Source organism: Cetorhinus maximus, chromosome 12 (assembly GCF_964194155.1).
Source record: "Cetorhinus maximus chromosome 12, sCetMax3.hap1.1, whole genome shotgun sequence".
NCBI lineage: Eukaryota > Metazoa > Chordata > Chondrichthyes > Lamniformes > Cetorhinidae > Cetorhinus > Cetorhinus maximus.
Window position 1 is genome coordinate 44,395,181 of NC_135890.1, and position 20,386 is coordinate 44,415,566.

The 20,386-nt window shown below is 44.2% G+C and overlaps 1 protein-coding gene across 4 annotated transcripts in view; it reads left to right on the forward strand.

Moving 5' to 3' along the window:
* abcd2 (ATP-binding cassette, sub-family D (ALD), member 2) overlaps positions 1–20,386 on the forward strand; it is a 146,073-nt gene that overhangs the window by 63,095 nt on the left and 62,592 nt on the right. For all 4 annotated transcript variants that reach the window (XM_078553517.1, XM_078553518.1, XM_078553519.1 and 1 more), the window contains one exon: positions 10,956–11,101. In XM_078553517.1, the coding sequence (XP_078409643.1) occupies positions 10,956–11,101 (146 nt within the window). The remainder of the gene's footprint in view (positions 1–10,955; positions 11,102–20,386) is intronic.

Below are 20,386 nucleotides of genomic sequence, written 5' to 3' on the forward strand. Positions count from 1 at the left end.
GTGACCTGAGGGAGAGGGAGTTCATAGAAGTGTGCCTTGGTGATGATAATCATATCCGTGAAACTTGAAGGGGAAAGATGGTGTCAAATAGGATTCTTGACTTACCCTGTGTAAATGAAGAACAGCACATTGTGGAACTGTTGTGCCACATTCATGCAGGAAGTTATGTGAATACTTGTGGTTGCATAATACATATCTTTGTTGTATCGACTATTTAAAGTGAAATTTACTTTTTTATTTGAAGTATAATTTTCCTCTTAATTCATGTGTAACATGCCCTGGTTCTGATTCATGTTAAAATGAAATTTACATGGGGATTGTAACACCTATGATAGGGGGGAAAGCCATGTCAACTAGCAGCTTTATTCCATTAACACAGGATGGGGAACCCCCAGCCCAGAGGCCGTATATGGCCTGTTGCTCGAGGGGGGAAAGCCATGTGAACTGGCAGCTTTATTCCATTAACACAGGGTGGGGAACCCCCAGCCCAGGGGCCGTATATGGCCTGTTGCTCTTTCTCATCTGGCCAGCGGTGAGATTTGGAAAAAAAAATCACGTGCATATGACGCATATCCCTCCGCCATTTCAGGCCTCGCATTTCTGAGCCCATCTCCCGAGAGGTGTTGAAATCCGACCCAGCCACTTGGAATCTTGGACACCAAAGAGAACTAGAATGCAAGAGTCCAAATGGGCAGTCGCTGCTTGAGCTCCAGCATTTGAGCGGGTTGAAGGTAACACAGCGACAAGCCCCGGTCGGTGAGGACTTTCTCCATTCCAAAAACACTTTGCACCATTTTAGAACCAGCTCCCTCTCGCTAGACACAATGAAGCTCAGCTTCGTGGGGACTGAGTTCATTTTCTGGCTGCGCTCCCCTCCCTCACTTCTCTCGAACAGCACAATTGAGATATTAGGAGATTTTGATCACAGATGGTTGATTTCTGCATAATTGTGAAGGCAGGCAACTAATTGTATTCCCCCTTTGACAGAGCAGCAGCTTAGTCGGCAGGATTGATTAGTGCAAAACCATCAGGGAGCCTGAGAGTAGTCTGCCAGGAGTATTGAGCAGTCATTACAGAAGGTGATTTTTTAGGTGGAATTTCTTAAATATCCCACTGCTTCCTTCCAAATATTTTGTCCTGATGTTTTGTCCGGAATCCTCTGTTCCCACACAATACACATGCTCGGAGTTTTATCGCATGTGTTGTTCTTTCAAGTTTTTTTCTTCAAATTATAAAAAATAATACACTGCAAAATCTACCGCTCTGTTCTAAGTATCATAATAAAACATTGCCACTGCAAACAAAGGAAGAAAAGTGGATGTAGAGTGTCGTGTTTTTTATGAAAAATGGGCAATTTTTTTTTGTGAAGGTAAAAAGTAAACCCGTGTGTGTGCCTGATGTGTGGAGCAGTAATTTCTGCCATGAAAAAAGCCAATGTAAAAAGACACTACAGCACGAAGCATATCAAATATGTAAATTTCAAGGACAAATGCAAGTGGACAAAATTATAGCGCTTGAAAAGAATGTGAGCACGCAGCAAGTAGTTTTCACAAGACTGAGAAAGGTGATGGACAGTGTTAGGCAAGCCAGTTATGTGGTGAGTGAACGTATCACAAAAAAGCTTAGGCCTTGTTCAGCAGGAGAGTTTGTAAAGAAATGCATCGTTGAGACCGCAGCTTTACTGGCTCCAGAGAAAATTGAATTATTTGAGAGTGTGAGCTTATCTCGCAGGACCATGTCAGATTGAATTAATGATATGGCTGAGGACATTGAGAAGTCTCTGAAAGATTCTGCGACTGATTTTGAGTTTTACTCTCAAGCTATTGATGAGACAACAGACTTAACAAATACAAATCAACTGGCGATTTTTCTGCGTGGAATCTCAGCAAGCTTTGAGATTTGAGAGATTTGGCTTGCTTTAGTTGCAATGCATGACGCCATCATATGTTTGAGAAGGCTCTATCAGCAATGCACAGGCTTCAGTTATCATTTGAAAAATTAAGTGGCCTTACAACTTATAGTGCTCCAGCTATCGTTGGATCTCGAAAGGGATTAGTTGTTCTAATCAAGAAAGAAATGAATCGACTCAACCTTGATCCAAGTAAGTTGACTGTATATCACTGCATCAGGAGAATCAGTGCGCGCAGTCTGTGTGACTGAGCAATGTAATGTCGAGTATTAACTTTATTAAAAATAGAGGGTTAAACGGCCGCCAGTTTAAGGAGTTATTAAAAGACCTTGAATCTGAGTATGGCGATTTAGTTTACTATTGTGAAGTGCGAAGGCTCAGCCAAGGGAGTATGCTGACACGGCTTTATGAACCTAGGAACGAAATGAAACTTTTCATGGAGATGAAGGAAAAACCTGTGGCTGAGCTGAGTGATAACAATTAGCTGTGTGAATTGGCTTTCATGGTCGATATTACGCAGTGTCTGTGTGAGCTCAATGTCAAATTGCAAGGGCCTATCTAGCTTATTACTTCCCTTTTTTCAAATGTGAAATCATTTGAAGCCAAATTAAAGCTGTGGCAGATGAAAATAGGAAAGGGCAACACAGTGCATTTTCCTACCCTTCAGAAACAAAAAACCTGCAACAACAGTGGAGTACGCCAGGGAATGTGCAAATTTACTTTAGAAATTCTGTGAGTGATTTCAAGACCTAGAAACGAAGGAACTGGGATTAAACATTTTTACCACACCGTTCAGTATTGAAGCAGTCGATGTACCTGAAAACTTCAACATGAAGTTATAGAACTGCGAAGCAACATTGAACTTGAGGCTAAATATAATAACCTGCCTCTGCTGGAATTCTACAGACTCCATGTAGGTGCCGGTGAATTTCCAAACTTGAGGACACAAGTGCTGAAAATTGCATCGCTGTTTAGAACTACATACTGCTGTGAGCAGTTTTTTTTCAAAACCTTCTCTTGCAAAGAACCATCTGCATGCCAGATTAGCAGACATGAATTTGGAAAACAAGTTGCGAGTAGCAACATCATTAGTGCCAGCAGACATAACAAGGCTCATTAAGGAAAAGCAAACTCAGCCATCACATTAAAACAGTGGGTGAGTTAAACGTTTCTGTATTCTCTCTCAAAAAAAAATTAAGCTTTTGTGTGTGTGTGTGTGGCCCATGACTGATTTTGTCTATGTGCGAGTGGCCCTTGATAATAGGCTCCCCACCCCTGCCTTCACATCTCAACCTTCTTAGCAAAGGAAATACTGAGTTTTGGTTAAAAGTGGCCTCGACCACTCAGATGTACCAATGCATTCATATTTTCTTTCAGCATATCCTATCCCGTCGTTGCTATTTTTCTTTAATTTCCTCTTCCTTTTTTCCCCTGAATCCATTTTTATATATAATTACATCCTCAAATAATATTCTTAATGTGCTGAAAAATACCCTTATTTGCTTTCTACTTGTCCAGGTTTTTCTTAGATTCCAAATTTGACTTAATGATAATTTTATCAAGTCCATTAAGTTGAAGTTAGGGTATGCTTGCATATTCTTCTCTTTACTGCTGTCATAGATCATCAGGTGTTTCAACCATTTTTGCATTCTTGGCTGAGAGCCCAGATTTTTTTGTTTTATTCATCCATGGGATATGGGCATCACTGGCTCAGCCAGCATTTATTGCTCATCCCCAGTTTCAGAGGGCATTTAAGAGTCAACCACATTGCTGTGGGTCTGGAGTCACATGTAGGCCAGACCAGGTAAGGACAGCCAATTTCCTTCCTTAAAGGATATTAGTGAGCCAGATGGTTTTGTAGGACAATCAGCAAAGGTTTCACAGTCACTGTCAAACTTTTAATTCCAGATTTTTATTGGATTCAAATTGCTGTGCTGTGTTACCATGTGCTGTGGTGGGATTTGAACCCAGGTCCCCAGAGCATTACCCATGGGTTTCTGGTCCAGTGACAATATCACAATGCCATTGCTCCCCCAGATATCCATTAGAGTACTAAAACACCTGACCAATAAAGAAAGCATCACTTGATTGACAGCTCTGGCTCTCCAATTTCATAATGTTTATTGACACAAGATTACAGTGATACCAATTGCCTGCAGTTTCATCTATTGAAGCTTTAAAAGGTCTAGATGATTGACATTTTTATTGGATTGTAGTAAAAAGGAGTCTCTTTTTTCATTCATTCACATGATGTGGGCTTCACTAGTTGGGCCAGCATTTATTGCCCAATCTAGTTGCCCTTGAGAAGGTGGTGAGCTGCCGTCTTGAACTGTTGCAGTTCATGTGGTGTAGGTACGCCCACACTGCTGTTAGGAAGGGAGTTCCAGGATTTTCACCCAGCGACAGTGAAGGAACCACAATATATTTCCAAGTCAGGATGGTGAGTGACCTGGAGGGGAATTTCCAGGTGATGGCGTTCCCATCTATCTGCTGCCCTTGTCCTTCTAGATGGTAGTGATTGTGGGTTTGGAAGATGCTGTCTAAAGAGCCTTGGTGAATCCCTGCAGTGCATCTTATAGGTGGTACACATTGCTGCTACTGTACGTCAGTGGTGGAGGGAGTGAATGTGTGGATGTGGTGCCAATCAAGTGGGCTGTTTTGTCCTGGGCAGTGTCAAGCTCCTTGAGTGTTGTTGGAGCTGCAGTCATCCAGGCAAGTGGGGAGTATTCCATCACACTCCTGATTTGTGCTTGTAGATGGTGGACAGGCTTTGGGGAGTCAGGAGGTAAGTCACTTGTCACAGGATTCCTAGCCTCTGACCTGCTCTTGTCGCCACAGTATTTATATGGCTAGTCCAGTTCAGTTTCTGGTCAATGGTAACCCCCAGGATGTTGATAGTGGGGTTTCAGTGATGGTAATGCCATTGAACATCAAGGTGCGATGGTTTGATTCTCTCTTGTTGAGGATGGTCATTGCCTGGCACTTGTGTGACGTGAATGTTACTTGCCACTTGTCAGCCCAAGCCTGGATATTGTCCAGGTCTTGCTGCATTTGGACATGGACTGCATCAGCATCTCAGGAGTAGCGAATGGTGCTGAACATTGTGCAATCATCAGCGAACATCCCCACTTCTGACCTTATGATGGAAGGAAGGTCATTGACGAAGCACCTGAAGATGGTTGGGCCGAGGACACTACCCTGTGAAACTCCTGCAGTGATGTTCTGGAGCTGAGAGGACTGACCTCCAACAACAACAACCACCTTCCTTTGTGCTAGGTATGACTCTAACCAGTGGAGAGTTTTCCCCCTGATTCCCATTGACTCCAGTTTTGCTAGGGCTCCTTGATTTCACACTCTGTCAAATGCGGCCTTGATGTCAAGGGCAGTCACTCTCACCTCACCTCAGGACTTAAGCTCTTTTGCCCATGTTTGAACCAAGGCTATAATGAGGTCAGGAGCTGAGTGGCCTTGGCGGAACCCAAACTGGGTGTCACTGAGCAGGTTATTGCTAAGCAAGTGCTGCTTGATAGCAGTGTTGATGAATGATTTTTTAAATAACTTTTTTTACACATCCTTATGTCAAGATGGGGTTCATTGCTTCTATACATACTGGGTCAATGGGCTTGGAAGTGCCATAACTTGACATGGAGGGCAGGAGAGACAGCAGGGTTTGTTTGTGGAGGGGAGGGGGCTCATCCAGGAATGGAAGGCATGAGAAGCCATAGGGGCTGAGTGGGAGGGCATATCTTGCCTGGGGGCATTAAGGGACCATAGGGGGTGGGTGGAGGGCATACCTTGGCATGGGAGTCATGAGGGGCAACTTGGGCTGTTTGCGGTGCATACCTTACCATGGGGGGAATGAGGGAAAGGTTTTGAGCTTACCTTTCGAAAGGTCCCCTCATACAAATTATGGTTCACGACACCTCTGAGGCGCCATGAACCACAACTCATTGAAAACCTGGCCCAGCTCCATAAAAATTGTGGAGGACAAGGACATACCTATCCCTGCAACGGAGCCAGCCAGATCGGGAATGTAAACTTTTGACTTAAACCAGCCTGCACCCTTCAAAGGCCCTGCTGAAAATTGTAAACCTCGTGAATGGGGTTGGAAATCCCAGAATTGGGCCCTGGGCACCATTTTTAAAGGATGAAAATCCAGGCCATTGTTTCTGTCTGCCCAGAAAACCCCAAATATAAGTCACCTGACTTTCTCAGCCGTTTTGAGAGGGCACAGTGTCCATTATTCCATGTTTCTTCCTCTTTAAAAAAAGATAGAGAGTCCACTGCCCAATTATCTTTACAGGCATGACATAACTGTCACATATATTCCATACCGTCAAACACCTTCAGTGGCAAATGGGCAGACATCCTCAGGCCGGTAAAGCGTATAATTTGACCATCAGCATCAAGATGACAAATGTTATGCCCCAGGACATTGCTGTACTGCTATCTATCAGCATTGACAATGTGGCACTGGAAATTGTTGATAGTTTCACATATCTAGGCTCTACCGTCACCAGCAATCTGTCACTTGATACTGAAATCAACACACCCATCGCAAAAGCTGCAACTCTCTAAGCCAAATAAGGGTGTGCGAAACAACAGCAACCTGACTGAAAACACCAAACTGTGAGTCTATCAAACCTGCATCCTCAGTGAACTCTTCTGCAGTGGTGAAGCCTGAACAATATATACTAGCCAGGGGAAAAAGGCTGAACAGTTTCCACCTTCACTGTTTCAGGTGTATCCTCGGCATCTCTTGGCAGGATAAGGAGCATGCTAATTCCATCAGCATACACTCATTGCTAAACCAGCAACGTCTGTGCTGGCTTGGCCACATTAATTGGATTGACGGCCATGTACCAAAAACCTTCTGTACAGTGAACTGACCACTGGGTCACATCCACCTGAGTGTCAATACCTCCGCTACAAGGACACCTGCAAGCAGGATATGAAGATGGCAGACATTGACACTGAAAATAGGGAGACAGTTGCTGTCGGCTGTGACCTCTGGAGGCTGACTGTTTGGAGAGAGGCATTGGAAGAGGTGAACAGAAAAGATAAGTTCCGCTGGCCAAGAAGAGGGCCCAGAGAAAACAGGACAGTGAATCCTACACCTTCTCAGACCTCTGTCTTCCTTTACCATAAATGGTCAAAGACTGTCATGCCAGAGTGGGGCTCATCCTGAACCACAGCAGGCGATGCTTAACAAGAGTTGACCACCATGATGCAAAACATGTCACGAGACAGAAGGCTGCCAATGGAAAGAGTGTAATTTTTGCATTGCAATATAAAAGAGTTCTGTATGGAAGTGAACACATGTTATTAGTCACTAATCACAAATTAGATTTATTTCCAATTTCCAGGGATCGGTTATATTTTCAACTATTATTTGCCTTCACAAAGCAAAGGTTTAACATGCGTCGGATAATTTAGCTATTGTCAACTTATTAGTTGGAAGATTCACAAAATGTGCTGATATATATTAAAACCATATTTCTTACAGATTTTTAAAATATATTTCTGAAAATTATACTTAATCTTGTACCAGAGACTTTGGGTGGAACTGTCCCAGATTGGAACCAAGCGCAGTAGTGGGCAGGAAAAAGGATGTTTTACCCGCCATACACAATGGTGGGCTTTTGCGTTGCATCACCCCATTCCCGGTGCATCCCGCCTCATTAATGATGCATTCCTAGAAAACACGCCGGATCGCTGGCGGGGAGGCTTCTGATTCACCTGCCCTGCCGTCACCTCAGGCCTTCAGTAATCCGAACTCCATATTTAAAGGGAGCCCCTGCACAGAACTAGCACTCTCTAAGGGATTGGAAGCTGCTGCAAAGTCATGGCTGCCAAAGGGAGGAAACATGCTGTCCCCAAATTTAGCGACGCCTTTCTTGGGCGCCTACTGGACACAGTGGAGGCCTGCCATGAAGTCCACTACCCCTGCTCTGGGCAAAGACCTAGAAGCAAGGTGACAAATCCAACACAGGTGGCGGCTGCAGCAGTGGTCAGCGCCAATGCCCTGCAAAAGAGGACAGCCACCCAGTGCCAAAAGAGGATGAATGATCTCCTCCATTCCACCAGGCTAGGTCACTTTTCTCATCACTCTCAACTCACACCTCCACCGGGTTCTCACTCACCGCTAGTTCAAAGGACATCACCATTCACTTTCTCTCACATGCATTCATCTGCCCTGCGGATCGTGTCTTCATCCTGTCCATGGCACCACTCATCACCCACACATGACAGACATCCTTCTCATCTGGCCTGGCAGGTGTCCTGCTTGCACTCTCTCCATCTGTATTCATGCAGCAGAAGTTGACACACAACAAAAGGGACCGGTGGAGGAATGCCTGACATTAACGTCCTCACAGACTTTGAAAGTAGAATCATCCAACTGGTCGGCAACGATCTGGACCATTCCTGTGCTGACGGTGAGGTCGGCGGTGCTCAACCATGTGAGGATCCAGCAGTGCAACATCCATCAGACAACCATGCTGTGAATGATATGTCCTGTTTCACAGGCCACAGCCATGCACTAATTATCTCTCCTTGCTTTTGTAGGCACATCTGGGAAGCAGCCAAGGGGGTCCACAGGCCAGATCCTCAACTCAAGCCCCGAAGACACCTCAGAAGAAGAATCTGATGACACCCTAATTGAAGACATGTCACAGCGCTCACCCACACCCTCCACCAGTGCAAAGACACACACCACGGTGGGACCTAGTTCTAGCCTCAAAGTTACAATCTGGTGAGCATATCACATTTTCTGATCCACAGCAGGCGGCGGCAGGGACTTCCCAGGTTCCAGCACTCAGAGGACTGTTGGAGGCCAGAACTTTGCTGAGTCCGTCAGATGAGGAGCCTTGGACTCGGTCATACCTCAGTTGCTGGAGCTGCAGAGACAAGCTCGGGTACATCAGGAAGGGATGTCCACTATACTCCTCACATTGCAAGGCACGATGGAGGAGCACGTCCACCTTCAGTCTGAGGTGATACACTGGCATGCCAACGCACTGAGGTCAACACTGATAGGGGGCAGCCGCCATGAAGACTTGGTCAAGGACATCGGTCCTGCACTGCTGCATGGGCTGAACTCCATTGCTAACGCCATAGTTGGTCTCCAACAGTGTCACTGCGAGAGGGGTGCAGGGCAGCTCGATCTCACTCCAGCTTCCCCTTTTCCTCAAGGAGTCAGCCAGGGGCCTTTGGGCATCTATAGGGAGGAGGATCAGCAGGTACACACCACATGGCCATCCACCCAGGTGATTCCAGGAGTGCCATGCCGATCTGAATACCCTCTTCCTGTGTCCCCAGCACTCCACTCCACAGACTGAGGAGGATGCCACTGCTGCATAATGGGTCTCGGCCCTCCAGGAGATGCCTCCTCACAGACAGGATGTAGCAGTCCGCAGGCTGCCTCCACTTCCGCTGTGGATGTTGGGGGAGCACTTGGATGTAGCGGCAGGGCTAGGAAGGTTAAGAAGATGTAGCTACTCAGCCTGGGCATGGGTGTTAATCACTTGTACTTAATGCGCACTGTTGTAATTAAAGTCTCAAGAATGTCTCCTTGCGTATGGCTCCTTGCTATGATGAGCAGTGCTCGTGTCCCTCAGATGTGAAACCTTGGTTCCTGCACAAGATGAAGGCAAGTGGCTCAGCCCAGGGCCTCTTCCCTGTGTAGTGTGTAACCTTCAGACCTAAATGATGGTCCTGCTTCACACTCCCTGGACACATTAGTGATGCCTGCACCTCAATGATGCTTGTCATTGCTGCCAGAATGTCGTGGGCAGGCGTCACAGAGTTCCGTCATTCTCTCTGTGTGCTCTCAGGTTGGGCTGGCCCCCCCATCTCCTCAGCATCTGTGATCGGTGCTGCTGTGCTCCTGAAGGAGCCAGGTGCCGAAGGGCTGAGAATGGATCAGGTGCTGAAGCCTGACAAAGGATCAGTGCATTTAAAGTGTCTTGGCAGCATCTCCATGATATGACTCTGATCACAGAGCACAAGCAAGCTGCCCTCAGCCAGACAGGAGTCAGACATTCACAGAGGCTATGTGAAGGCCTATGGAGTGTCCTCACTGCATGTTGTCATCATCCTTCTGGAATCTAGCAACTATTAGGACCTCCGCTGCGTCTCCATGACATGAGTTGAGCACTGAGGGCATCTGTGTTGCCATCAACCACACAGAAGTCAAACATTCACAAATGCAAGTTGAGGATGTCAGGACTGTCCAAAACTGCACTACAAGGCTGCGCTGCTAGCTTGAACCATAATGGATACTGGTCTGCATCTGAATAAAGTCATTGCAAGGGGCTGTAAACGCCTTCACCAGTGACTGCGCCATGGCCACCTTTCACAAGGAAACTGTACAACTTGCCCAGTCGGCAACTTGCTCAGTCCAAGCATGTCAGTGGAGCTGCAGTTGAATGGTCTCAGCTGCAGAAGAATGCTCACTTTTGACAAGCTTTTCCACGCGCACAGCCGATTCCCTCACCACCCCCCCCCCACCAGTCCGATCCACACTAGAGCCCTTGCCCCTCACTGAAATCCAGTCGGGAAAAAAAAAGCGACTTGCCTGTGCCCCCCGCGAATGTGCGGCGCCTCTTCCTAGATGTCCTGCAATGGTCACGAACGCTGTGCAAGGTTGTGTGCACTCACAAGTGTTCCCCTCGAAGTTCAGGTCACCAGGTGCACGCCTTTTAAAGGCAGCCATGAATCACGCCGATCTGAAGTCACGCTGACGTGGGTGGCACATTTGACATGGGGGAATGATTCCGGCAAGCAGGGCTTATAATTAGATACAAATATATTAAAATGACGTTCCCAACATGCGGTGGTGGGAAACACGGCCCACCATTGACGGATGGAGTGGACAATCACAAACTAGTTTCAAGACTGTGTCAAACTAATTTTTGGCCTTCTCGCCATATTGTCCTCCCCCCGCTCGCCATGATGCCCGACACCAACGGATCTTAAAAATTATTTGTATGCAATAAGTCTTGAACAATAACTTGCAGTGGTTCATCTGATTATTGTTTTGCAGGTTGATGAAGGCATGCATCTCCTTATTACCGGTCCAAATGGCTGTGGAAAAAGTTCTTTATTCAGGATATTGAGCGGTCTGTGGCCCGTGTATGGAGGAGTACTGTACAAACCACCTCCTCAGCACATGTTCTATATTCCACAGAGGTGAGGGATTCAGTTTCATTGAAACAATTTTTATTTTTATCTTGAATATAAATACACTTACTACATCTATTTAGAATTTTATTTTTCTGATAGCGTTGCCAATTTGTCAGCATGCTATCATTTTAAACAGTCCTTTTTCTGTTGATAATTAAATAAGCAGAAATTGTGTACTATTGAATAAGTTTAAAAACATGTGACTATTTGTTACAGGACATTTTTTGCACTATACTTTCTTCCTAAAAGTTGTTTTACATTTGTCCTAATTAAGTAGTTAACTGTGTAAAGTGTGATTATTATTTTATCAAAAGTGGTTTGGTCTCCGTAATCTTTGAATGTGCTTTGAATAAGCAGCCTCTCCAAATTGAAGACTATTTAATTTAATTAAGCTCATGTTCATATATTATCCATAAGTAGATAATGCATTTTTTAAAAAAATCTTTTTGCATTTTGTCCAAGCATGTTGTATTATGGCCATTATATGTATTGGTGCATATTTCTTGCAGCTGATTGGTTTAAATTTTGGATTTGTAAAACAACACATTGCAACTGGAGGTAGGGGATATATGAAATGAGAGGCAAGCATGTAGAAAAATTATTAATAAGGAGAAACTAAGAGCATAAGAAACGATTGAATCAACCACAGCAAAATCCTAATAGCAGAAAGAATGGAAACCAAACCACTTAAAATAATGTTATTTTCCCTATTTTCTGCTTCCTTTCTTTGGTGTAGATGTTACCAGTTTTCTGATCATTGTCTTGCAAACACCAAAACAATGTTTGATTCTGCTAGGATCACCAGAATCAAAATATTCCTGGTCTCATCTAAAGTCATAAAAACTGCACCTGGATGTTTGGCACCAGTTAATAATCTGTGGCATTAACATGTTGGAGTAAAGCCTACCTGTTGTGCATAACAATATATCAATTTTATTCTGTTCATGGAATGATATTACTGCAAGATCACTTAGTATCATCCCAGTCAGTCTTTTTCAGACCTATTTATCTTTGTTCTTCCCAGTGTGAATATTATGTTGGAGCTAAGATACGTTCAGATAGGCGCTTCAATAATATTTTAGGTAATGATTGTGCTGTCTGACTTCAAGAACATTCCCAATTATACTGCATCATTTCTTCAATTCTGTTTATCAAATTATCCCACAATTAGATTTCTTGGTGTAAGATAGGGAGAGGTGATGGTGTTGTGGTATGGTCACTGGACTAATGATCCAGAGATTACACAGGGTAATGCTCTGGGGACCCGGGTTTGAATCCCACCACAGCAGATGGTGGAATTTGAATTCAATAAAAATCTGGAATTAAAAGTCTAATGATGAAATGATTGTTGTAAAACCCATCTGGTAGTTCCCTTTGGAGAAGGGAAATCTTTCGTCCTTACCTGGCCTGGTCTGGCCTATACATGACTCCAGACCCACAGCAATGTGGTTGATGCTTACATACCCTCTGAAATGGCCTACAAAGTCATAAAAAAGAAATGAAACCAGAAGGACCACCCGGCATCAACCTAGGCATCAGAAATGACAACGGCAATCTCAGCCCTGTTGACCTTACTAACACCTGGGGGCTAGTGCCAAAATTGGGGGAGCTGTCTCACAGACTAGTCAAGCAACAGCCTAACATAGTCACCCTCATGGAATCATACATTACAGATAATGTCCCAGACACCTCCATCACCATCCCTGGGTATGTCCTGTCCCACTGGCAGAACATACCCAGCAGAGATGGCGGCACAATCGGGAGGGAGTTGCCTTGGGAGTCCTCAACATCGACTCCGGACCCCATGAAGTCTTATGGCATCAGGCCAAACATGGGCAAGGAAACCTCCTTCTGATTACCTCAGTTGATGAATCAGTGCTCCTCCATGTTGAATACCACTTGGAGGAAGCAATGAGGTGGCAAGGACGCAGAATGTACTCAATGTCCACCACCAAGAGTGGCTCGGTAGCACCACTACTGTCCAAGCTGGCTGAGTCCTAAGGGACATAGCCGCTAGACTGGGTCTGCAACAGGTGATGAGGGAACCAACAAGAGCGAAATACATACTTGACCCCATCCTCACCAACCTACCTGCCACAGATGCATCTCTCCATGTCAGTATTAGTAGGAGTGACCACTGCACAGGCGTTGTGGAGACAAAGTCCTGGCTTCACATTGAGGATACCCTCCATTGTGTTGTGTGGCACTACCACCTTGCTAAATGGAATAGGTTTCGAACAGATCTAGCAACATGGGCATCCATGAGTGCTGTGGGCCATCAGCAGCAGCAGAATTGTACTCAAACACAATCTGTAACCTCATGGCCTGGCATAACCCCCACTCTACTATTACCATCAAGCCATTACTAATTAATACCAGATCAACCCTGGTTCAATGAAGAGTGCAGGAGCAGCACGAGGCATACCTAAAAATGATGTGTCAACCTGGTGAAGCTATAACACAGGACTTGCATGCCAAACAGCATAAGCTGCAAGTGATAGACAGGGCTAAGTGATCCCACAACCAACGGATCAGATCTAAGCTCTGCAGTCCTGCCACATCCAGTCGTGAATGTTGGTGGACAATTGAACAACTCACTGGAGGAGAAGGCTCCACAAATATCCCCAAACTCAATGACAGAGGAGCCCAGCACATCAAAAGATAAGGTTGAAGCATTTGCTACGATCTTCAGCCAGAAGTGCCGAGTGGATGATCCATCTCGGCCTCCTCCGGAGGTCCCCAGCATCATAGATGCTAGTCTTCAGCTAATTCGATTCACTCCACGTGATATCAAGAAATGGCTGAAGGCACTGGATACTGCAAAGGCAATGGGCCCTGACAATATTCCAGCAATAGTACTGAAGACTTGTGCTCCAGAACTTGCCACGCCCCTAGCCAATCTGTTCCAGTGCAGCTACAACACTGGCATCCACCCGGCTATGTGGAAAATTGCCCAGGTATGTCCTGTTGACAAAAAGTAGGACAAATCCAACCTGGCCAATTACCACCCCATCAACCTATTCTCAATCATCAGTAAAGTAATGAAAGGGGTCATCAACAGTGCGATCAGTGGCAGTTACTTAGCAATAACCTGCTCTCTGATGCCCAGTTTGAGCTCCGCAAGGGTAATTCGGCTCCTGACCCCATTACAGCCTTGGTTCAAACATGGATAAAAGAGCTGAACTCCTGAGGTGAGGTGAAAGTGACTGCTCTTGACATCAAGTATGACAGAGTGTGACAGCAAGGAGCCCTAGCCAAACTGGAGTCAATGGGAATCAGGGAGAAAACTCTCAGCTGGTTGGTGTCATACGTAGCGCAAAGGAAGATGGTTGTGGTTGTTGGAGGTCAGTCATCTCAGCTCCAGGACACCACTGCAGGAGTTCCTCAGGGTAGTGTCCTAGGCCCAATCATCTTCAGGTGCTTCATCAATGACCTTCCTTCCATCATAAGGTCAGAAGTGGGGATGTTCGCTGATGATTGCACAATGTTCAGCACTTATCGCGAGTCCTCAGATACTGAAGCAGTCTATGTCCAAATGCAGCAAGACCTGGACAATATCCAGACTTGGGCTGACAAGTGGCAAGTAACATTCGCACCACACAAGTGCCAGGCAATGACCATCTCCAACAAAAGAGAATCTAACCATCGCACCTTGATGTTCAATGGCATTACCATTACTGAAACCCCCACTATCAACATCCTGGGGGTTACCATTGACCAGAAACTGAACTGGACTAGCCATATAAATACTGTGGCTACAAGAGCAGATCAGCGGCTAGGAATCCTATGACAAGTGACTTAGGAATAGTGCGACGAGTAGCCCACCTCCTGACTCCCCAAAGCCTGTCCACTATCTACAAGGCACAAGTCAGGAGTGTGATGGAATACTCTCCGCTTGCCTGGATGAATGCCGCTCCCTCAACGCTCAAGAAGCTTGATACCATCCAGGACAAAGCATGCCGCTTGATTGGCACCATATCCACAAACATTCACTCCCTCCACCACCGACGCACAGTAGCTGCAGTCTGTACCATTTACAAGATGCATTGCAGGAATTCACCAAGGCTCCTTCGACAGCACCTTCCAAACCCACAACCACTACCATCTAGAAGAACAAGGGCAGCAGATAGATGGGAACACAACCAAATCACTCACCATCCTGACTTGGAAACATATCGCCGTTCCTTCACTGTCGCTGGGTCAAAATCCTGGAACTCCCTAACAGCACTGTGGGTGTACCCGCACCACATGGACTGCAGTGGTTCAGGAAGGCAGCTCACCACTACCTTCTCAAGGGCAACTAGTGATGGGCAATAAATGCTGGCCCAGTCAGCGAAACCCACATCCCAAGAATGAATTAAAAAAGAAAATATTCTTTCCAAAAGGGCATAAATATGTTCTTCAATTATGGAGGTCATATGATTTGTCAATTAATAAGGAACTTGCAGGGAATCAAAGGACTACACTTCATGTTTGTGTAATTGAAGTCTTTTGAGAGAACTGGAAATAATGGGGTTAATTTTTACTGTGGACATGTTTGGAGCAGAAGACAAGAGGGAGTCATTCATGGGGAGTTCAGCATGATACCAGAGTCATTTAAACTCTTGGGCCTTACTTAAATAATCCAGGAACATCCCCATCTAAAACTGACAGGTGTGAAATTCACGCTTTGTGGTAGCACAGTTGTTTCTAATCAGAAGGTCAGAGGTTCAAATTCCACTCCAAAAGACTTTAGGATGTAATCTAGATTGACACGTCAGTGAAGAAGCACTATGCTGTTGGAGATACCATGTTTCGGATCACACTGAGGCCTCATCTGCCCTCTATATGACCCCAATAGATCCCACAGCAGTGAGCGGCTGGAGCTAACATTTATCCCTTAACCAATACCTACAGTAGATGAGAGAGACTCATCTGTCGAACAGTTTGGGACTGAGAGGTTAAAATAACGAGACTTCCGGACTGACAGGTTAAAAATAGTGAGACTTCAGGACTGAGAGATTAAAACATTGAGACACTGGGACTGAGGAGTTAAAACAGTGAGATTTCAGGACTGAGGTTAAAACAGTAGGACTTTGGTACTATGAAGTTAAAACAGCGAGACTTTGGGACAGAGAGGTTAAAACGGTGAGACTTCGGGACAGAGAGGTTAAAACAGTGAGACTTCAAGACAGAGAGGTTGAAACAATGAGCCTTCGTGACAGAGAGGTTATAACTGTGAGACTTTGGTACAGAGAGGTGAAAACAGTGAGACTTTGTGACAGAGAAGTTAAAATAGTGAAACTTCGGGACAGAGAGGTTAAAACAGCGAGATTTTGGGACAGAATGGTTGAAAAAGAGAGGTAAAAACAGCAGGGCCAAGAGCCAGTTAGAGCCTGTGTTTGGAGCGAAAAATCAAGTGTGACATCACAGATGCAGGTAGGTGATTGGTTGATGAGTATTTTCCTTTTATCTTATCCAAATCAGGGAATTTCAGTTGGGGTAAGTAGAACATAAGTTGAAATAATAACAAAAGCACAAGCAAGACGAGAGGCGTTAATTACAATTAAATTAAGAAAGGAGTTAATTCATTAATTAAACACTATACAAAGATAACAAGGCAGGTGATGCATTGCAGCTGTAGTATGTGGGATTTGAGGGATGCCAGTGTGATCCAAGGCAAACGTGCCTGTAATAAGAGTCTGTGGCTCAAAGAACTTCAGCTCAAAGTTAGAGAGCTGGAGTCTGAGCTTTGGACACTGCGGTGCATCAGGAAGGGGACGCTTTATACCAGAAGGCAGCCACACCCCTTAGTCTAGGGTCTTCTGATTTGGCCAGTAGTCATGGACAGGAGAGTGTGACTGCAAGTGAGGCAGTTATGGGGATTCAGAAAGTAGAAATGGAGGAGCCTCGGCCTTTGCAATTGTCCAACAGGTTCTAGGCTCATGCATCTTGTCTGGATGAGAGCAGGAGCTGCAAGGTAGATGAGTGAACTGACCATGGCACCAGGGTACAGGAAGCCATTCAAGTGGGGAGGTAAATAGCAATGTTGTGGTAGTAGGGGACAGTATAGTCAGGGGGATAGACACAATTCTCTGTAGCCAAGAGTGAGAGTCCAAAAGGCTGTGCTTGCCTGGTGCCAGGGTTTGGAATATCTGCTCAGGGCTGAAGAGGAACTTGCAGCGGGAAGGGGAGGATCTAGTTGTTGTGCTCCATGTAGGTACCAACGACATAGATAGGACTAGGAAGAGACTCTGCTTAAGGAGTGTGAGCTTCTAGGAGCTAAGTTATAAAGCAGAAACTCAAAGGTAATAAACTCTGGATTATTACCACAAGTCACAAGCAAATTGGTCTAAGATAAAGAAGACTAGGGAGTTGAATGCATGGTTCAGGGATTGATGTTGGAGAAATGGGTACTGGTACCAGTATTGGGGAAAATAGGAGCTGTACCATTTGGATGATCTTTACCTGAACCAGCTTCATTTTTAATAACCAAGCTCTCACTATCTTCTATACTTATTACACTATTATATTACCAGATTCATCCATTAACATAATATATATGCACCAAGTCCTTGATATCAATAGAAAACACTCCAGTTCAGTGTCCAGGGTTTTAAAAATGTCCAATTTTCCTTTAAGCTTCAAACTCTTGATAACGCATCTGTGAACAGATTCTACCAACAACATGTATACCTGTAGATTAAATGGTTGTAATAATAGACTCCATCTGAAAAGTCTTGCACTTTTGTCTCGAAATTTGTCCAGAAACTTTAAAGGATTATGGTCTCTATAAACAATTGTTTCTGATGAATTATTTGCAACATGAATTTCAAAATGCTGCAATGTTAACACCAAACCCAAAGCCTCTTTTCCGATCGTTGAATATCTTCTCTGTTGTATATTCAGTTTCCGTGAAAAATACCCTATCGGTTTTTCAATTCCAGCGTCGTCTTCTTGTAACAGTACAGCCCCAATACCTTTATCGCTTGCGTCAACAGCCAACTTGAATTGCTTGGCATAATTGAGTACTGCCAAAACTGGTGTCATATTTAATACAGTTTTCAAACTATCAAATGACTTCTGACGCTCCAGTGTCCACTGAAACTTTTATTCTTTTTTTAATAGTTCAGTAAGTGAAGCAGTTGTACTAAAATTTAGTACAAATTTCCAGGAAAACCCACTCATGTCCAGAAATCTCAAAACTTCTCGTTTTGTTATAGGCACTGGAAAATCCACGATAGCCTTGAGTTTCGCATCTCTTAGAGCCACCCTACCATGTCCAATGGTATGGCTTAGATACGTAACTTGCACTTTTGCAAATTCACTTTTAGCCAACTTCATCACCAAACTAGCTTCATGTAGTTGAGTAAATAATTCTTCGAGAAGCTATAAATGCTCCTCCTACTTCTGACTGAAAACTATTAAGCCATCAATATAAACAGCACAATTGCTTAGACCTGCAATTACTTTGTCAGTCTTTGAAATATTGCAGGTGCATTCTCCATACCAAATGGTATGACTTTAAACTGACATAGTCCACATTGCATTATAAAAGCTGACATCTCCTTTGCGCTCTCTGATAACAGTACCTGCCAATATCCTTTTTAGCAAGTGAATCTTTGTGATAAATTTCAATTGCCTCACTTTCTCAGTGCAAGCTTCCAACCATGGTATAGGATATGAATTCACTTTTGTCACCGCATTCACTTTTCGATAGTCCACACACAGTCTTTGTATTCCATCGGATAATAGACGAACTCCAATTACCGCAACTAGACTCAATGATAAAAGCAAAATACTGCAGATGCTGGAAATCTGAAACAAAAACAAAAATAGCTGGAAAAGCTCAGCAGGTCTCACAGCATCTGCGGAGAGGAATACAGTTAAAGTTTCAAGTCCGTATGACTCTTCATCAGAACTAAGAAATATAGAAATTAGGTGAAATATAAGCTGGCTGAGGGGAGTAGGACAGGTAGAGCTGGATAGAGGGCCTGTGATAGGTGGAGGGCCCTCTATCCAGCCCCACCTGTCCCACCCCCCTCAACCAGCTTATATTTCACATCATTTCTATATTTCTTAGTTCTGATGAAGAGTCATACAGACTCGAAACGTAGACTCAGTGATATCATTTTGAAGCATGAAATCAATTTCTTTTTGCACTTGTGAAAACTTTGCTGGATTTAATCTATAAGGATGTTACCTTATTGAAAATGAAATTTCTATGCATACCTCGTGTAAAGCTAAATATGTCTTCCCCAACTTATTTCCACAGATATGTTTGTGTGACTGCAGTAGCTTTTCCAAATCACTTTGACACTTGCTTGGAAGGTAACTCAGTATTTCATTTGAATTTTCAAGCACCCCCTCATTATCCAATTTGATTAGAGGAAAATCAATTTCAGAGTCCTGCACTTCTACCTCTTTCTCATTATCCACCATCACTAATTCCTCTTTTCGTTCCTCTTCCTTGTCAAAGTACTTTGAAAGCATATTTACATGACACACCCTCTGCTTCTTTCTTCTATCTGGAGTATTCATTAAATAATTTACTTCACTCAGTTTCTTTTCAACCCTGTAAGGCCCACTAAATTTTGCATTTAATGAATCACCATGTACTGGTAACAAAACTAGTACTTTCTCTCCGGAACCAAAACTGCGAGTTTTAGCTTTCTTATCTGCCTTCACTTTCATCACTTGCTGTGATATCTTTAAATGTCCCCTACCAACTCACATGCTCTGTTCCAACTTTTCCTTGAAATTTGATATGTAATTCAGGAGAAAAGTTTCTGAACTTTGACCCACCAATTTCTCATGAATCAATTTCAGTGGTCCCCTTACCTCATAGCCATAAACTAGTTCAAAAGGGCTAAAACCAGTCGATGCATTAGCAACGTCTCTAATAGCAAATAACAAAAATGGAATTCCTGTATCCCAATCCTGGGGATATTCCTGATAGTATGCTCTCATTATTGTTTTTAAAGTTTGATGCCATCTTTCCAAAGCTGCTTGTGACTCCGGATGATAAGCTGTTGACTTAAACTATTTTATCCCCAAATTGTTCATTACTTCCTTAAGCAGCCTGACATGAAATTTGACCCCAGATCTGATTATATTTCTTTAGGTAAACCATATCTTGTAAAAAATTTTATTAACTCCTCCACAACCTTCTTAGTTGTAATATTTCTTAAAGGTATCGCTTCAGGAAACCTGGCGGACACATCCATTATTGTCAGTAAATGCTGATTTCCACTTTTAGTCTTAGGGAGGGATCCTACACAATCAGTCATGACCCTGGTAAAAGGTTCTTCA